The sequence below is a fragment of the Hypanus sabinus genome, chromosome 20 (genome assembly GCF_030144855.1).
Source record: "Hypanus sabinus isolate sHypSab1 chromosome 20, sHypSab1.hap1, whole genome shotgun sequence".
Taxonomy (NCBI): domain Eukaryota; kingdom Metazoa; phylum Chordata; class Chondrichthyes; order Myliobatiformes; family Dasyatidae; genus Hypanus; species Hypanus sabinus.
Window position 1 is genome coordinate 10,863,526 of NC_082725.1, and position 17,931 is coordinate 10,881,456.

Consider the following 17,931-nt stretch of genomic DNA (forward strand, 5'->3'; position numbering starts at 1 on the left):
TCCTTTATTCTTGGCAACAGTCTTGTAAATATTCTCTGTACTTCCAATCTTATTGTTTTCTTTCCTGTGGGTAGATGACCAGAACGGCATACGATACTTCAAATTTGGCCTCGCCAACCTTTTATGCAACATCAACATAACATCTCAACTCCTGTACTCAATAGTTTGATTTATGAAGGGTCAGGTCAATTACCTTTTCCGACAGCAAATGGCCAATGTCCCAAAAGCTTTATGGCCCTATCTAGTTGTGAAGCCACTTTCAAGGAATTATAGATCTACATTCCCTGATCTACTGCACTCTTCATGCCCTACCACTCACTTAGTATGTCCTACCATGTTTTGTTCTCCCAAGGTGCAACATATTTATATAATGTGTTCGTATAATGTCTGTAGATCTTATTGTCGGTTGCTTTTCTGTAATAGGAGAGTTTGTGTGTCTACTATGTGTTAGATTGTTATGAGACCTTGATGAAAAATTAAGAGTTGTAGTACCCACCAAGCCATCACCAGAGTGTGCACAGAACAATAAGTGAGGGTATGCATTTCTTCCCTGACCATGCTTTTCCCTTGGATAATGTATGGTCTTTGAGCCAATGCCAAGCTTGCTTTGAAGCGAGATGCAGCAGACGCTGGACATCTGAAGTCCAACAGGAAAATCTTATCAGGTTAGGCAGCACATGTGGAAGAGAGTCGATTTCCTGGTTCTGAAAATTCATCAGAACAAGGAAACATAGATAAAACAAGATTTATGTTGCAGAGTGAGGAGAGAGGTAAAGAAAACAAAACGGAAAATATGCAGGAGCAAGGCATACTAGTTAGTGGAATGGTGTCATGGCAGCTACCTTGTGCTCAACGTCAGCAAGACCAGTCCTTTGAACAGTCCTTTGCCTGCAAGGGTGTAAAACATAGAAGTGAATAAAATCTGTAGCTACCATCATAAAAGTGTGAGGCACATGGATAGCATATCTGACTATTTGTAACTGTTTAATTCACTGATGGACTCAGAAGTTTGTAATGTGGTTCCTTCACCTCTCCTTGGACTTTGTTGGAGGAACATTGAAGTCGAAACGACACAATCAATATTGCTTCTCCAGTGTAGACGAGATGACACTGTGCTCGCTGAATGCAATAGACTTCATTGATGGAGTGGAGCAGAGACAATTTTTAGAGAAGCACTGGTGTGCAAATAGTCCATTAGGTGCAATTAAGTTGAGCTGGAGAGACGGAGAGAATGGAATCGAAACTTTACAGAAAGCAGTACAAGAGGAAATGTAGTCCGGGCTGCAATGGGAGTATGAGTCTTTAGTGGATGTTGGTAGCTATAATGTAGTTTGAAAATGAAGAAGGGGAAGGGAGAATTCAGAGAAGAAATACAAGAAAATGTGAGTGGGGTGGAAGTTAGCAAGGAGTTGAATGTTGCTAGTTCAAATGAGAACTGAAAACTCTTTAAACAGCTTTGTTCTTTGTTAAGCCCATCACCCCTACTGAGGATTAGAGTGCCATCAGCAATTAACCAGCATTCTCTGTCCTCTTAAGTTGTCCCTAGGTGTAGCCCATCTTCTTGGTGTATCATTCCTCTCCCAGGGAAGAGGTCTTTGGAGTTTCTGTTGACTTTCCTGAACCTGGAAGCTTTTCCTAAGGTTCCTGTATTACCTTCCTGGTGGCAGCAGTGAGAAGAGAGCATGACCTGCATGGTGGAAGTCCCTGATGATGGATGCTGCTTTCCTGCGACCGCGCTTCATATAGTTGTGCTCAATGCTGCTTTATGGGATGAAGTTTCTAGCCCCATGCCCAGCTCGCCTCCTATTGCAGCTGGCTGGCCAGGGACCATCCATGGCAGAGTTATGCAGCTTTCAGTGTACCTTAAAAAGAAGTGAAGAAATGGATCTGACTGGGATTGAGACCATGACTGTTGGATGTATCTCACAAAGCAACCAGTGCTCATTGTATTCTGAGATTTCCATTAACTATGCTTTTTATTATGAAGACGTGGGGGGAAGATCATTGTGAGGGAAAAAAAATTGAGCTAAATAAAGAATGATGGTGGTGGAAGGAAACAAGTTGAGTCTCGGTCCATGTCTAGCATTCCTCTGCTAAAAGGATTGCATGTCCCTGTTAAAAATAATAAACACTAGATATTCTGCAGATACTTGAATTCCAGAGTAATCCATGGTGAAAATGAGCCAGCTCTTTAATCTAATGTTCAAGTGCTACAGAGCATCAGAAATGCCACAGACATAAATGGGAATAAAATGGATAAAATGAGAAAGATTAGAGTGAAGAACTGGAGTCTGTGGGATGAGTACAGTTGGAAGCATTAAGTCTACTAAGATAATCCTCCTTGTAAACTTAGGGAAGAGAGAAATATGGGATGTTTAAGTTAGGGAACAGTAAGGTGGCACACTGTTGAGAGAAGTTCCCTAGAACAAATGAGAGGTCACTTCTTGGGACAGTGGTTGTATGATCAGTGGCAAGGTCATCATCCTGGGGGAGTTTTAAGGATGTGTCATTAATCTAGGGCTTGGAGGAAGTTGCTTGTTTCCTGGTAAAATACTTGAAGACATTAAGAGCATTGATTCCAGGTGCTCTAATGTTTCTGAGGTTTTTACAAGGGATGGATTTGTATGTCACATAAGCTGCATAGCTTAACTGTGGTGGAAACAAAGCAGACATTTCGGGTCAAGAGCGGAGCACTGGGCTCCATTGGGACAAAGTAAATATACAGCCAACTTTTTATTAGGCTTTGTTTTGCTATTTGAATCCCATGATATTAATTTTTGTGACGATATGGTAAAACTGAGCAAAAGGGTAATTTCTAGTTAGACACTATGTTGATTTCAGTGTTGAGATTGTTGTAAATTTGGGACCAAAGCAAAATGCTGAAAACTCCTTTGATAACAGCAAGTAATCTTTTTGGCAATTAGCAAATATTGAGCAACACACTCAAGATATTGGAGGAACCCTGCATTTGATGCAGCATCAATGGAAGGAAATAAACAGTTGATTTTGCAGGCCATTACCCTTTATCAGGACCTGGAACATCAAATGTTTATTCCCCTCTTTAAATGCTGCCTGATTTACTGGATTTCTCCAGAATTTTGTGTGTGTTGCTCAAGGCTTTCAACATCTGCAGAATCTCTTGTCTTTAGCAAATATTGAAGTTGTTTTTACCTATTATTGCATTCAATCTTTCATCATCAAACTACATCGACAGCTTCTCCTTTTAGTGAAATGCTATACCTCTCAAGTTTTTCCGATAGTTTTACTTGAAACCTCTGACATTTCTCAGTGCAATTTCCAATATGTTTCAGAATCTGATGTGAATGCAAAAACGTAAACTTACTGGTTCACGTTCAATCTATGTTTGTACCCTACTGTTGATCTTCCAGTAATGTGCTGTTGAAACAGACCTTGTCAAAGTTACAAACAACTTTATAAAACCATCACCACTTGGCCCTTCCAAACCTTTTGATAACTTTCAGATGGTTGACTCAAACGTCTTCAATGACTTCTGCTTTATCTGAGCAGGACCATGTTTGGTTATTCACAATCAGAATCCGGTTTAATATATGTCATGACCAGAAAAAGTAGTGAGGTAGTGTTCATGGGTTCAATGTCCATTCAGAAATCTGATGGTAGAGGGGAAGAAGCTGTTCTGAGTCATTGAGAGTGTACCTGATGGGAGCAATAAGAACAGGGCATGTCCTGGGTGATGGGTGTGCTTAATGATGAATGTTGCCTTTTTGAGGTATCGCTCCTTGAAGTTGTCCAGGATGCTGGGGAAGCCATTGCCCATGAAGGAGCTGAGTTCAAATCTTTCTGCAGCTTATTTTGATCCTGTGCTTTGCTCCCCCTCCAATACCAGGGGAGCAATGAATGATGAATGCAGTCAGTTAGAATGCTCTCCATGGTTCATCTAGAGTCTTGTGAGTGTCTTTGGTGACACTCCCAAACTCCTGAAATATGTTTGTGCCTTCTTTGTAACTGCATTGATATGTTGAAATGACACTATGTTTTTTTTTTAATTTAGCTGAAGTCAGGAACCTCTTGCAGTGGCTATTCTTCCCATTCCTAGAATCTGCTTTTAAAGTTTTCAAGGCATCTAACTTTGGCTGTCCCTGTTTCTTATGTAAGTGCTGTCCTTTGTCAATATTATTGAAGCAAGAAGTAGGGGTAGGCCATTCATCCCTTTAAGCCTGCTCTGTTAATGGCCAACCATCTATTTCAATACAGAATATTGGTCTTCATTGCAAGAGGATAGGATACAGGACCAAGAATGTGTTTCTGCAGTTGGTGAGACCCCATCTGTTTTAGTGTCCTTGTATGATGAAGAATGTTCTTGTATAGAGTGCAACAAAGGCTTACGAAACTGGTTCCAAGACTGACTTGAAAACAAAGATCGAGTCTCTTATAACTGTATATACTGGAGATGGAACGTAGCACACTTCATGCCCTTCAGCAAAGTGATGTTGTGCCAATGTTTTAACCTGTTCTAAGATCAATCTAATCCTCCTTTCCCACATAGCACTTCATTTTCTGTCATTCATATGCCTATCTCAGAGTTTCTTAAGTGTCCCTCATATACCCAGACAGACATACTTCATTGATCCCGAGGGAAATTGGGTTTCGTTACAGTCGCACCAACCAAGAATAGTGTAGAAATATAGCAATATAAAACCATAAATAATTAAATAATAATAAGTAAATTATGCTAAGTGGAAATAAGTCCAGGACCAGCCTATTGGCTCAGGGTGTCTGACACTCCGAGGGAGGAGTTGTAAGGTTTGATGTCCACAGGCAGGAATGACTTCCTATGACGCTCGGAGTTGCATCTCAGTGGAATGAGTCTCTGGCTGAATGTACTCCTGTGCCTAACCAGTACGTTATGGAGTGGATGGGAGACATTGTCCAAGATGGCATGCAACTTGGACAGCATCCTCTTTTCAGACACCACCGTCAGAGAGTCCAGTTCCACCCCTACGACATCACTGGCCTTACGAATGAGTTTGTTACCCGAGTTGAGTATGTTCAGATGAGATCGCATAAAAGGCAAATAAAATTCTATCAGGATAGAACTGGCCAGATGCACAGAGAAGATTGCTGGTGGTGAGGAATTTGAGAACCAGCATTCACAACTTTGTGATCTGGGGCCTGCCAATTATAACTGGGATCAGACTGCAGTGAATCTCTGAGCTTCTCTACTGCGAAAGAGGCCAGATCCCTAAGTGAAGGAATCTATCCAAATACCCTTGAAGACTTTTATGTCTAGAAGATATCTATCTGCTCTTTTGACATGTTCGAAGTTCTCCTTTTCCTAACCATGATTCCATTCTTCCTGTCCCCTTCTTACTCTCAGTCCACATATCAGAATCAGGTTTCTCATCGCTCGTAGATGTCATGAAATTTGTTTTTTTTTGTGACAGCAGTACAGTGCAATACATAAGATTACTACAGTACTGTGCAAAAATCCTAGGCGCTCTAGTTGTATATATAATATATGGTATATATAAGGATGGCATCTGTTAGTCTCGTGAGATCATGGATCTGCGCCTGGAAAGTCTTGCTTCCTCTTCAGAGCGCAGGCCTGGGCAAGGTTATATGGAAGTCCTGCAGTCGCCGATGCAACAAGTCTCCCCTCTCCATGACAGCTTGGGACCAGTGATGTTGCAGAGTTGCCAGAGTAAGGTTGAAGGCAACATCGGACTGCTTTAGGGACTCCAGCTCCGGATTTGTTCTCAGGGTTTACTCCCGAAGCCTTTCCCATGAGTGGGTATGGCCACAAGGCAGCGGAAGTTTGAAACCAGAGTTTTAAGGCGCCAGGACCTGCCTTCGCCCCTTCTTCTGTCAGCAGAAACAGTTCCACTGGGCTTAGAGGCTAAGCCACACGAGAAGGCCAAGAGTTGGACTTGGTTGTCAGAGGCTATTTGAGGCACGTGCAATGAGGAGCACTTTTAAATAGTGGGAGCTTGTCCCATACGCATACTTAAGACCTTTGCACAGTATTTCACAGCATTTCCTGTGATGTAAACAAACTCCATTTAGTTTATTAAGCCTATGCCAGCTTTTAGTCCGATTCCGTCCCCCCTATATTTTCCTCTAACACTTCTCAATCTAATAGTTCTACATTGCCTTTCTATTTTTGTTCTACCAAAGTGGATAGCATCACATTTATCGTATTGTTCTATTTGACCATTCATTAAGCCAATCACTCCTACCGGGGCTTAGGCTACCGACAGCAGCTCAGAAGAGTCCTCTGTCCTGGGCTAAAGTTTCAAGTTGTCCCCTGGGGTAGCTTATCTTCATGTATCCTTCCTCCCCCAGGGATGTGGACTTTGAAGCTTGTATTGATGTTTCTGTAGCTGCAGGTTTGTAACGGGTTGGGTTTACTCTCCTCCTCCGTTCACAACCGGGCTTGGGACCATCCATGGTCAAGTTATACTATATCAGCATATATTCTTGTCCATTCTCTCAAGTTATATAAGTTTCCTTGAAATATCTTTGCATCAACATCACAATTCACAGTTCCAGCCATCACAACATTGGATTTACTTCAATGCTCCACCTAACCTCATTATCCAGCTGCCAACCTTTCCATTGAATCATCTGGTAGAAGTTTTGGTATTGGATTAAAATTTCCTCCTGTTATTTGCTCCTATTGAGAAAACCAAAACCCTTGCCTTTAATCGAATCTCTAGCTACCAATTCCATTGTGACGATTTTCTGAGGTTGAATCAGACTTTACTGCTCTTCCTCTTAACCCGCGTTGCTGGCCAATATCTAAGACCTTGACTTCACATCTTTGCCAAACCCTAGACTGCCATTTCTACCTCCAGTTTAAATCATACAATGCTATTTGTCCGTGAAGTCATGTGTCTAGTATTCATAAGTTTAAGGATATCAGGACTCTTCTATTCAGCATTTCAAAGTTCAAAGTACATTTATTATCCAAGTATGTAAACTATATGCAACCTTGAGGTTCATCTTACAGAGAGCCACGAAACAAAGAAACCCAATAGAAACCATTACAAATCAAGACTCAAACACCCAATGTGTAGAGAGTAAAAACAAATCATGCATACAATAAAAATAAGTAAATAACACTCAGAACTAAAGTTCACAAAAGTGAGTACATGGCCACAATGCTAGCCAACTCTGTAGCCAATTCAGGAGCCCATCAGTTGCAGGCCACTGGCTCAGTTCAGTGCAGAGATGAGCAGCGAGCTGAACTGGCCTGTCCCTCAGCTCCAGCCCTGGCCTGGCACTTAAATCTTCCAAACCTCAGGTCATTCCTCGATCTCAGACCTGGGCCTGCCACCTCAGTTCAGCCCACACCCAACCTTTCTCATCCAGCCCAGCGTTTACATTGACCAAACCTTGAGTCTTTCCTTGCTCTCAGACCCAGGCCTGGGTCCTGCTGCTTTAATTCTGCATCGCCTCTGCTTGACTCGCCTCAGTTCTGTTGCATTGAGTTGCCTCTAAGTCTGCACCAGCAGTGGCTGAACATTGGCTTGTTTCTTGCTCTCAGGCCTAGGCCCTGCCTCCTCACTTTGGCCTGTAGTCACCACACTACGCCCTTCCCAAGCCTTCAAGACTTCAGTAAATACTGCAAAAATGTCAGGTTGTGCAGGGGGTTCAGCAGCTTAGCTCTGAAATGGAGGTGACAGTCTATTGATTGCAGTGATCATATCCAAGAAAAAGTGTGATTAATACAGTAATTTTTAATTTTGTTTGCTATCCACAAGTCACTGTGCTTCACCAGCACCATCCAAAATTTTGAGCTTACTTGAAGCTTTGCTCGCATCATAGTTCTCAAGCCCTTTTTGTGTGTTTGTAACCGATGAGATAGACAAAGAGAAGATAGATTTTTAATGAACAAGAAGGTGAAAGGTTGCTGACAGAAGGCGGAAGTGTGACGTTGAGGTTACTGCCATGATCTTTCTGAGTAGCAAAGCAGGTTTGAGAGGTTGAGTGGCCCATTGCTGCTCTTGTACATTGGTTCATTGTTCACCTATACCATACTTTTCAAATTCTCATCCTTGTTTTCAAATACTGTGGTTTTTATCTCTCATTTATATCCTCAGTCTAATGCCCTCATAGTTCTTACAAAATTTCATCTCCAGACACCTCACCTTTATCTCTGTTTCCAACCCTTTTAATGGAAGTAAGATTCCAAGTGCCTAACCTAAACTTCAGCTTAGACTATATCTGCTCTTACACCCCCCCCAGACAGGGGAAACTCCCTCCCAGAATGTTTTATGCCTCTTTGAGAGCTCATCTCAGTCTTTAGGGAAGTTAAGCCACGCTGTCTTAGTTATGTGTGGCAGTGGTTAGCACATTACAGCTGGCACTGTAAGCGCAGATTCAATTCCCACCGCTGCCTGTAAGGAGTTTGTACTTTCTCCCCATGAACGCGTGTGTTTCCTCCGAGTGCTCCAGTTTCCTCCCACAGTCCACAAACAAGACATGTGGCTAGGGTTAGTGAGTAGTGGGCGCGCTGTGCTAGCACCGAACTGTGGGGCTGCCCAATACTCTGATTTGATTTGAGAGAAATGACACATTTCATTGTATATTTGGATATTTTGATCTACATAAGACAAATAAAGCTACTCTTTTAGCTCTTTATCACTCATACCAAGGCAAATTTTCTCATAACAAGAATCAGTCAAGTATACCTTTGTTTCACTTTTGTAAAGAGATGAGTACTTCTGCTTGAGCAAGTGCCCAAAATTGTATCCCAGACTTTGGGTAGCTCAACCATATTTGCAATGACTATTTTTATGTTCCAGTCTTTTATGTCACAGAAACTAACATAACATTTGCTTTTCCACTTGCTTATTTCCACATATTTTTGCTTCGTATGCAACATACCTAGGTCTTTATGAATACTAATCTTAGTTTCGACCTTTTGAAAATATTGCCCTTCCCTGTATTTTCCCTCCCAAACTAATTAAACATATGCTCCAAATCATATTAATTAAACATATGCTCCACATCATATTTGTATAGTCACCTTATTAACTATTTACTTGACCTTTGTGTTTTATTTGGAAGCATCTTGCATATTTGTGATTTTTTTCCTCAACTATTCTCAGCCCAAAACATCGACTGATTACTCATTCCCATAGGTGCTGCCTAAGCTGCTGAGTTCCTCCAGCATTTTGTGTGTGTTGCTTTGCATATTTGCAGCCATGACATAGAAAGTCAACTTTTCAATTCTGGATAAAACCTAACTAAATCATTTGATTACGTTCTGACTTAATTGTAAAACATTTTCCATACCTATGCAACCATCTTTTATAATCTTTTATAATTTTTTTAATTTCTGCTCAAGCTCTGAGGTCTTCTGCTGGTCTCCTAAATTTCAACAAACTCCCTTGAAAGATGAACAAACTCTTCTTGGGCTTCAAGTCAAATACAGGTACCGATTATAACCGACTTTTCGATGACAAGCTCTGCCATCTTCTTCAGGGATGGTGCCTGGGCAAGTCTGAAGATGCCAGAGTCTGTCTTTGAAACATTGGTTATAATCAATACCTGTACCCAGCTTGAAGCCCAAGAAGAGTTTATTCATAACATTTGCCAGGAAAGCACTTGATCTCTTTTCCCTTGAAAGATAATTGGCAAGTCAGCTTTTTTGAACTACGCTCCTAAACTGTGGAATTCAATGCCTAACAGTATAAGGAACGTAAACTCAGTTGACACTTTTAAACGCTAGCTCAAAACCTATTCATTTAACCTTGCTTTCAACTAATTTTTTTTTTGTCTTTTATTTTTATTCTTTTATTTTAATTTCTTATTGTATCCCATTGTAAAGCACTTTCAACTACATCATCTGCATGAACAGTGCTCTATGAATCAGTTTTTATTATGAGATTTTGCAATTCCTTCACAGTTGTTAAATCTCGTAACATATATCACAACCATGTGTTCAGAAAAGTACAGTTTATCTACTTTCTTGATGATCTGCATATTGATCAAATGGAAGCTATTAAATATAATTCTGATGTCCCTGGGCACCATGTTATAGTTGAACTGTCTGGGGCAGTATGTGACTTTAAAGCTGTCTCAAAAATAGAAAAAAAAGGATTTATCTTCCTTATGAAATAGATGGGCTGGTCTAATCCATTCAGGTACTTGACATACTGTGATTTTGCACAGACATCCTGCATGAGGAGTGTGAGGAGCAACATTCCAACTACAGGAATGTGTTTCGGTTTCCTGTAATTTGAAAGCAAGTAATTTTTTATGTGTTGCCAAATCTACCTGAGAACTGGGGTTGGAAAATACAATGCTTTTGCCTGTTGCAATTTTACTATTGACAGCTGGCATGGGATATCAACCTTCAACACCATGTTCCTCCTTCATTCTCAGTGGTAAAATCAATTGTTGTCTCCCCTGCATTTCAGAAGGCACGGCAGGGCAGAGGGTATCACCTCATGAGCAAGATGGAGGTGCACTCAATGACCTCTTTATTAAGTACAACTGTACATCTGCTTGTTAATGCAAATATCTAATCAGCCAAGTATGTGGCAGCAGCTCAATGCATAAAAGCACACAGATGTGGAATGATTGTTGATGCCAGATGGGGAGGTTTGCGTATCTCAGAAACTGATCTCCTGAGATTTCATAGACTTTAGAGTTTACAGAGAATGTTGTGAAAAACAACAAAATAAAATACAGACAGCAGCAGTTCTATAGGCAAAAATGCCTTGTTAATGAAAGAGGTCAGGGGACAACAGCCAGACTGGTTCAAGCTGACAGGAAGGCATCAGTAACTCAAATATCCTTGAGTTACAACAGTGGTGTGAAGAAGAGCATCTCTAGATTGACAACATATTGAGATTTGAAGTAGACGGGCTACTGAGAAGAAGACCACGAGCATACACTCAGTAGCCTAATCAAGTGGCCACTGTGTGTATATCTAATGTATATATTTTTGGTAGCACGTTGGGACAAATCGTTAGGTGAACTCTATGTTTCTCAAAGAAAACAGCAGTTACCAGCTGTTGGAGCATCAGTTACTCAACCCGAAGTTCAGGTGACAGTAGAGCTGTATCAGCCACTGCCTTCAGTTGTTCAATGCTATGGAAAATTGTTCTTATAATTGTTGCACCCTGTCAAAGCTTAGATTATGCAGTCTGGGGTCCAGTTTGCTGCTGAGACCTGAACTAAAAAGAGGGCCATAGAGAGACCAGGTCTCTACATCCAAATGCAGTTGAGACCTTGGATGGTGACCTTAGACAGCAGACCAGTTTCCATAACATTTGGCTGAATGAATGTTGTTATCCCTTCTAAGAGAGACAAATTGACCATGCAAATGAGCCTGGCTGTCATATCTTCTAACTTGTGTTACGTACCCGTGACACATGACAGAGGTGTCAAGAGACTGGGGTTGAAGCTATACTGGACTTGAGGTAATGGTCTTGTGATGGTGGAGTGATGTCATTTTCCCGCTAGTAGAGATCATGTGACAGGTTTTTTTTTACAGGGTATAAAAGGAGGACCCCTCCCTGTGAGGAGGGGCATTTTGTGGCTGGATTTGCCATGTTGACTTCATGCCACTGCATGATTTAATGTTATGACACAGTTTAGTTGAAAGATGAAGTTTTATCTAATGCCTAAAGTTTAAAAGGTCATTGCCAGCAGTTTCTTTACAATACTGCTAGTTGAGAATCAGTGGAGAGTGAAGATCGGAGTTCGGGAGATAGAAGATCGAGGAGAATCGATTTCAACAGTGAAACGGGTTCGACCTTGTTTGATCCTTATTCAGAAGGAATTCGTTGACTGTTCTCATGTTAATCCCTGCAAAATAGCAGAAAGGATTGAGGATAGTGTGGAAGGAAAGGTCAGTGCCTTTAAGCCGTTTCGTTTCGTAAATTCTTCGTGGGAAAAGTTCGACTTCGGGGACCGAAGCAAAACGACATGAAAGAGAATTTAAATCATCTTAAAAAGTCTCTCCCTTAAATGGACTGTGAGCATTTTGAACTTTTGGCAATACTACTTTAAAGAACTGTTTTTGCAACATCGCTTTAAGAACTGTAAGCTTCATTGCTTTAAGAACTGTTTAAGCTGCCACACAGCAGCAGCTGATTTCTGGTTACGTTAGTGATTTGTTTACTTTTAGGGGGTTTGTTTTCAGTGTTTAATAAACGTGTTATTTGTTATAAAAACCCTTGCCTAACGCATATATTTATTGCTGCCTGAATCCATAACTCTTGCAATACAATAAAAGCATTCTTGGGTGTAAAGTTCAAAGTGAATTTATTATCAAAGTACGTATATGTCCCCATATACTACCTTGAGATTCATTTTCTTGCAGATATTCCCAGTAAAATAAAGAAATACAATAGATTTAATGAAAAGCTACACTCAAACAGAAACTGGCAAGCAACCATTCAGAATGGTTGTGCACTCAGTACCAACCATTTGTGGTTGGCAAGTAGTTGCTTGGTAAGTTGATGGAGAAGATCCTGAGAGGCAGGACTTATGAACATTTGGAGAGGCAGAATATGATTAGGAATAGTCAGCATGGCTTTGTGGAAGGCAGGTCGTGTCTTATGAGCCTGAATGAATTTTTTGAGGATGTGACTAAACACACTGATGAAGGTAGAGCAGTAGATGTAGTGTATATGGATTTCAGCAAGGCATTTGACAAGGTACCCCATGCAAGGCTTATTGAGAAAGTAAGAAGGCATGGGATCTGATGCACCATCAATAACTCTGAGACGTGGGTTAAGGTAGGCTTTTATTGGCTGGAAAAAAGCACAAGCAGCAAGTGACCATTACGCAACATCCTGGAGACTGAGGAAGGGTCTGTGCCTCCAATCGCCTTTATACAGGGGTCAGTGGGAGGAGCCACAGGAGCAGTCAGCGGGGGGGGGGGGGGGGGTGTCCAGACAGGTATATGTAGTTCACCACAGGATCCAAGGGGCCATTGCTCACAGAAGGCAAAGAGTGGTTGTAGACAGGTCATATTCTGCATGGAGGTCAGTCACCAGTGGTGTGCCTCAGGGATCTGTTCTGGGACTCCTACTCTTCATGATTTTTATAAGTGACCTGTATGAAGAAGTGGAGGGATGAGTTAGTAAATTTGCTGATGAAACAAAGGTTGGGATGTTGTGGATAGTGTGGAGGGCTGTCGGATGTTACAGCAGGACATTGATAGGATGCAAAACTGGGCTGAGAAGTGGCAGATGGAGTTCAACCCAGATAAGTGTGAGGTGGTTCATTTTAGTAGGTCAAATATGATGGCAGAATATAGTACTAATGGTAAAACTCTTGGCAGTGTGGAGGATCAGAGGGATCTTGGGGTCCAAGTCCATAGAACACTCAAAGCTGCTGCGCAGGTGGACTCTGTGGTTAAGAAACCATATGAAGTGTTGGCCTTCATCAACCATGGGATTGAGTTTAAGAGTCAAGAGGTAATGTTGCAGCTATATAGGACCCTGGTCAGACCCCACTTGGAGTACTGTGCTCAGTTCTGGTCGCCTCACTACAGGAAGGATGTGGAAACCATAGAAAGAGTGCAGAGGAGATTTACAAGGATGTTGCCTGGATTGGGGAGCATGCCTTATGAGAACAGGTTGAGTGAACTCGGCCTTTTCTCCTTAGAGCAATGGAGGATGATACAGGTGTATAAGATGATGAGAGGCATTGATCGTGTGGATAGTCAGAGGCTTTTTCCCCAGCACTGAAGTGGTTAGCACGAGAGGGCACAGTTTTAAGGTGCTTGGAAGTAGGTACGGAGGAGATATCGGGTAGGTTTTTTACGCAGAGTGGTGAGTGTGTGGAATGAGCTGCCGGCGACGGTGATGGAGGCAGATACGTAGGGTCTTTTAAGAGACTCATGGACAGGCACATGGGGCTTAGAAAAATAGAGGGCTATAGGTAACCCTAGGTAATTTCTGAGGTAAAGACATGTTTGGCACAGCTTTGTGGGCCAAGGGCCTGTATTGTGCTGTAGGTTTTCTATGTTTCTAACCAATGTGCAAAAGAAGACAAACTGTAAAAAATAAAAAAGTCAATAAACAATACAGGCAGTTCCTGGGTTACGATTGAGTTCCATTCCTGAGTCCGTCTTTAAGTCGGATTTGTATGTAAGTCGGAAAAGTTACATCCGGTATTATTTAGCTTCAGTTAGTCAGACGTTTGTCTTTGTAGATAGTATATAATTTACCTTTCTATGCATATAACACACTTAAGAAATGTCTGTATTTCAATAATTAATCCATTGTGTTGTTTAGTAATCATTGTAGCTTTCATCGGGGCACAGCCTTTCACATGCTCCATTATTCTCACTTTATCCTTTAAAATTGTTCCAATCGTTGACCGACTGTAGCCTAAAGCTTTTCCAATGACCGATGTTGTTTCACCTCTTTCCGATCACTTTGTTATTTCCACTTTATTTTCAATCGTGATCATTTTCTGTCAATGGAACAAAAACACTACTGATTCAGCAGCAGCCGCGGGGGGTGGGTCCTGAGCTCCCACCCGGGTCCTGAAGTTCACTTGCACTGAGACAGGTTAAATGGGACAAATGGGGGCAGTGCTGACTGGAAAAGGGGGGTCAGGGTGAATCTTGCTAAGAAAATTTAAGCCAAGTACAAAGTTACACACTCAACGCACTGTTAACGGCAACATGATCTGACTTAAAATGGCAGATACCAATGAATTTTTAATATAATAGGCTTTATGACAGGCTCTTCGTAAGTATAAGTTGTTCATAAGTCAGATGTTCGTAACTCGAAGACTGAGAACATGAGTTGCAGAGTCCTTGAAAGTGAGTCCATTGGTTGTGGAATCAGTTCAGTGTTATGGTGAATGAAGTTGTCCACATTGCTTTAGAAGCCTGATGATTGAAGGGCAATAACTGGTTCAGAACCTGGTAGTGGGGCACCTAAGGTTCCTGTACCTCCTTCCCGAAGGCAGCAGCAAAAAGAGAGCATAGCCTGGATGGTGGGGGTCCTTGATGTTGGGATGCTGTTTTATTGTGGTAGTGCTGCTTGTAGATGTGCCCAATTGTATCAGGATTCTGAATGGCTACTGTACACCGGAATTTGTTTTCACTTATTCTTCCAGGTATTTGAAAGGGAAAATACTGAACCCAAAACCCATGAGTGGCTGTGGGGGCCAAGTCATTGGCTGTATTTAAGGCAGAGATAGATAGCCAGGGCATCAAAGGGTATGGGATGAAAGCAGGGGAGTGGGGATGACTAGATGAAGTGGATCAGCCCGTGATTGAATGGTGGAGCAGACTAGATGGGCCAAATGGCCTTCTGCTCCTAAATGTTATAGTCTAAAACACTTTAGCTTCAATATTTCTCCCTTTCTTGTATCTCTGAGGTAGTATAATAATTTTTAGGATATTAGTGATACATTTATATTTCAAACAATGCAAGTTGAGAGTTTCTACGATGGAATTTTGACTTTGCGTTATCAAACCCCATAGCTTAAAACTACCACATTTATATTAGCTGGAGCCCCTCATATTATTTGAAAGTCCCTATTGAAAATTGTGTAAGAAATTATATTTCTGTTGAAGGAGGTTTGCAGCTGTTGAACATTTTGAAAATTTCCTCTGTAAAGTCAATGCTTTGAGTATGGTTTGATTTTTTTTTTGAATCTTGACAAGTTGGCGCAATGTGCTCAGTGGGTGCCTCTTTTAGCACAATAAACAACTTGATTTTGAGGTCCAGCCGTACGCTTTCAGTTAAACTCATGAAACACTCAGGTCCATTGGCTGCCTGTGTCTAGGGAAGACAATTTCCAGCCTCGCCAAACGTGGGAGATTGAAGCGCAAGCCCCCCAAAACCCTGCGTTTGTGTGGATGCTGTGTGATCCGTTACCCTGTTCCACAAGATAGCGGACGGTACACTGCATACAATTAAATGATTTAGCTTTATAATTCTTAATTTGAGTAAAGGGTTAGAAAAGAAAAAGCAATAAAGAAAAGGGCCCATTTTTAATGTAACACTGTAATGTGTACAAGTTGGAGCTCACGGTTTCCCCTTCACTGATCCTCCTTCGATCTCCCTGGGCATCATCGAATCATGGCCCCACTCTGGGTCGAGTCCTATGACCTCTTCTCTCTGGCATCTTCTCCCTTTATCTCCTGTCAAACCCAGAAACCCAGCTCACACACAACACGAAAACACACTCCCTTCGTTGGACGGTTCATATTCCAAAGTATCCGTTACCTCTAAGCAATAACCCGAACACTGCTTCTACAGAAAGACCATTATGTTAGCAGTGAAACCTTTCCCAGGGTGTTACACTCATCAAGGAAATAAATGAAAGGGAGGAGGAGGAGGTCCCTCTTGCAGAGAGGGTCAGATTCCCAGAGGGATGAGGATTAGCAAAAGACATTGAGCAGAATTAGACCATTTGGCCTATCCGATCTGCTCTGCCATTCTGGCATGGTTGGTTGATTTTTCCTCTCAACCCCCTTTCCTGGCTTAATCCCATAACTTCTGTTGCCCTTGCTAATCAAGAACCTATCAGCCTGTGCTGTAAATGTACTTAATGACTTGTCTGTGCAAGTGAATTACACAGATTCACAACCCCTGGCTAAAGAAATTCCTCCTTATTTCTGTTCTAAAAGGACATCACTGTATCTTCTGGTCCTAGATGCCCCCACTATCTCCTCCATGCTTACTCTATCTAGGCCTTTCAGTATTGGATAGGTTTCAGTGAAATCCCCCCTCGTTCCACTACTACCATCAGAAGGACCCATTAGCTCTGTATCAACTTCCACTCTACCCTCGAATTCACTTGGTTCATCTCTGACAGCTCTTCCACTTCTTTTTCTTGATCTCTTTGGACTTTAGAAGAATGAAGAGGAATCTCATTGAAACCTATTGAATATTGAAAGGCCTAGACAGAGTGGATGTGGAGAGGATCTTCCCTACAGTGGGGGAGTCTAGGACCAGAGTCTAGGTCCATTTATAAAAGATGAGGAAGAACTTCTTTAGCCAGAGTGTGCTGAATCCATTGAATTCTTTGCCAGGGACTTTTGTGGAGGCCAAATTATTTAAAGTGAGATTGATAGGTCTTTGATTAGTCAGGCCATTAGAGAGATGATAAATCAGCCACGATGGAATGACGGAAGAGACTCGATAGGCCGAATGGTCTAGTTCTGCTTCTTGGTCCAAGATGGGAAATAGATTATCCACCCTGCACAGTTTCTTTAGCTCTGTGGTCTGTATTGTGTATGGTCTGAATAATTCTGACATGATGAGCTGTAGGTTGTTTCATTAGGTTCTAATTTTCATGTTAAAGTGGACTTTCCACACTGGCAGATGAGTTGGATTCTGACAATAGACTCCCTTTTCTGGCTGATTCTGGCCACAATTGTCTATGTTTATGATACTGCAAAGGAATCTGATTTTTGAATGAGGATGTTGGTCTTCTGTTCGTTCTAGATGACTGGAGTGAAATTGAATCCTCCTCTTTCTGTGGTTTAGCTGAAATTAATAGTCTGTAGGCAACAAATGTGCTGTTTCCAATGTTAAACATATATCCCAGGAACAAGCTTGCTGTCAACCGGTTTGGCTCAATTTCCTCCTTTTTATCAACAAATGGACTTGCTATATTAATGCTTTTATAAACTATTGCACTTAATTGCATTTTGCTTTAATGATCAATTTGCTGCACATTATCAGTATGTTTAACTGTACTTGTGTTTTAAATTTTGCAGGAGAATCGGATGATTCTGACAGCCATGAAGAGTCTTTAGTAGATGGAGTTTCACTGGCATCTGATCGTGCCGATAACCATGAAGAAACTGGTGCTGATGGTATGTAACAACATTCATTGTCATCTTACTTGCTTTCAACCAGTTTTCAGCACCGTCTGATATGTGGACATCCAAATTGTTGTTATCCTTTAGAACCAGATAAGCAGAAAATTTACAGGGACATACACAAAATGCTG

General features: G+C 41.5%; 1 protein-coding gene across 1 annotated transcript in view; it reads left to right on the plus strand.

Annotated features, from left to right (window-relative positions):
* Positions 1–17,931, plus strand: part of skap2 (src kinase associated phosphoprotein 2) — a 244,576-nt gene that overhangs the window by 15,682 nt on the left and 210,963 nt on the right. The window contains exon 4 of the mRNA XM_059945083.1: positions 17,696–17,794. Within this exon, the coding sequence (XP_059801066.1) occupies positions 17,696–17,794 (99 nt within the window). The remainder of the gene's footprint in view (positions 1–17,695; positions 17,795–17,931) is intronic.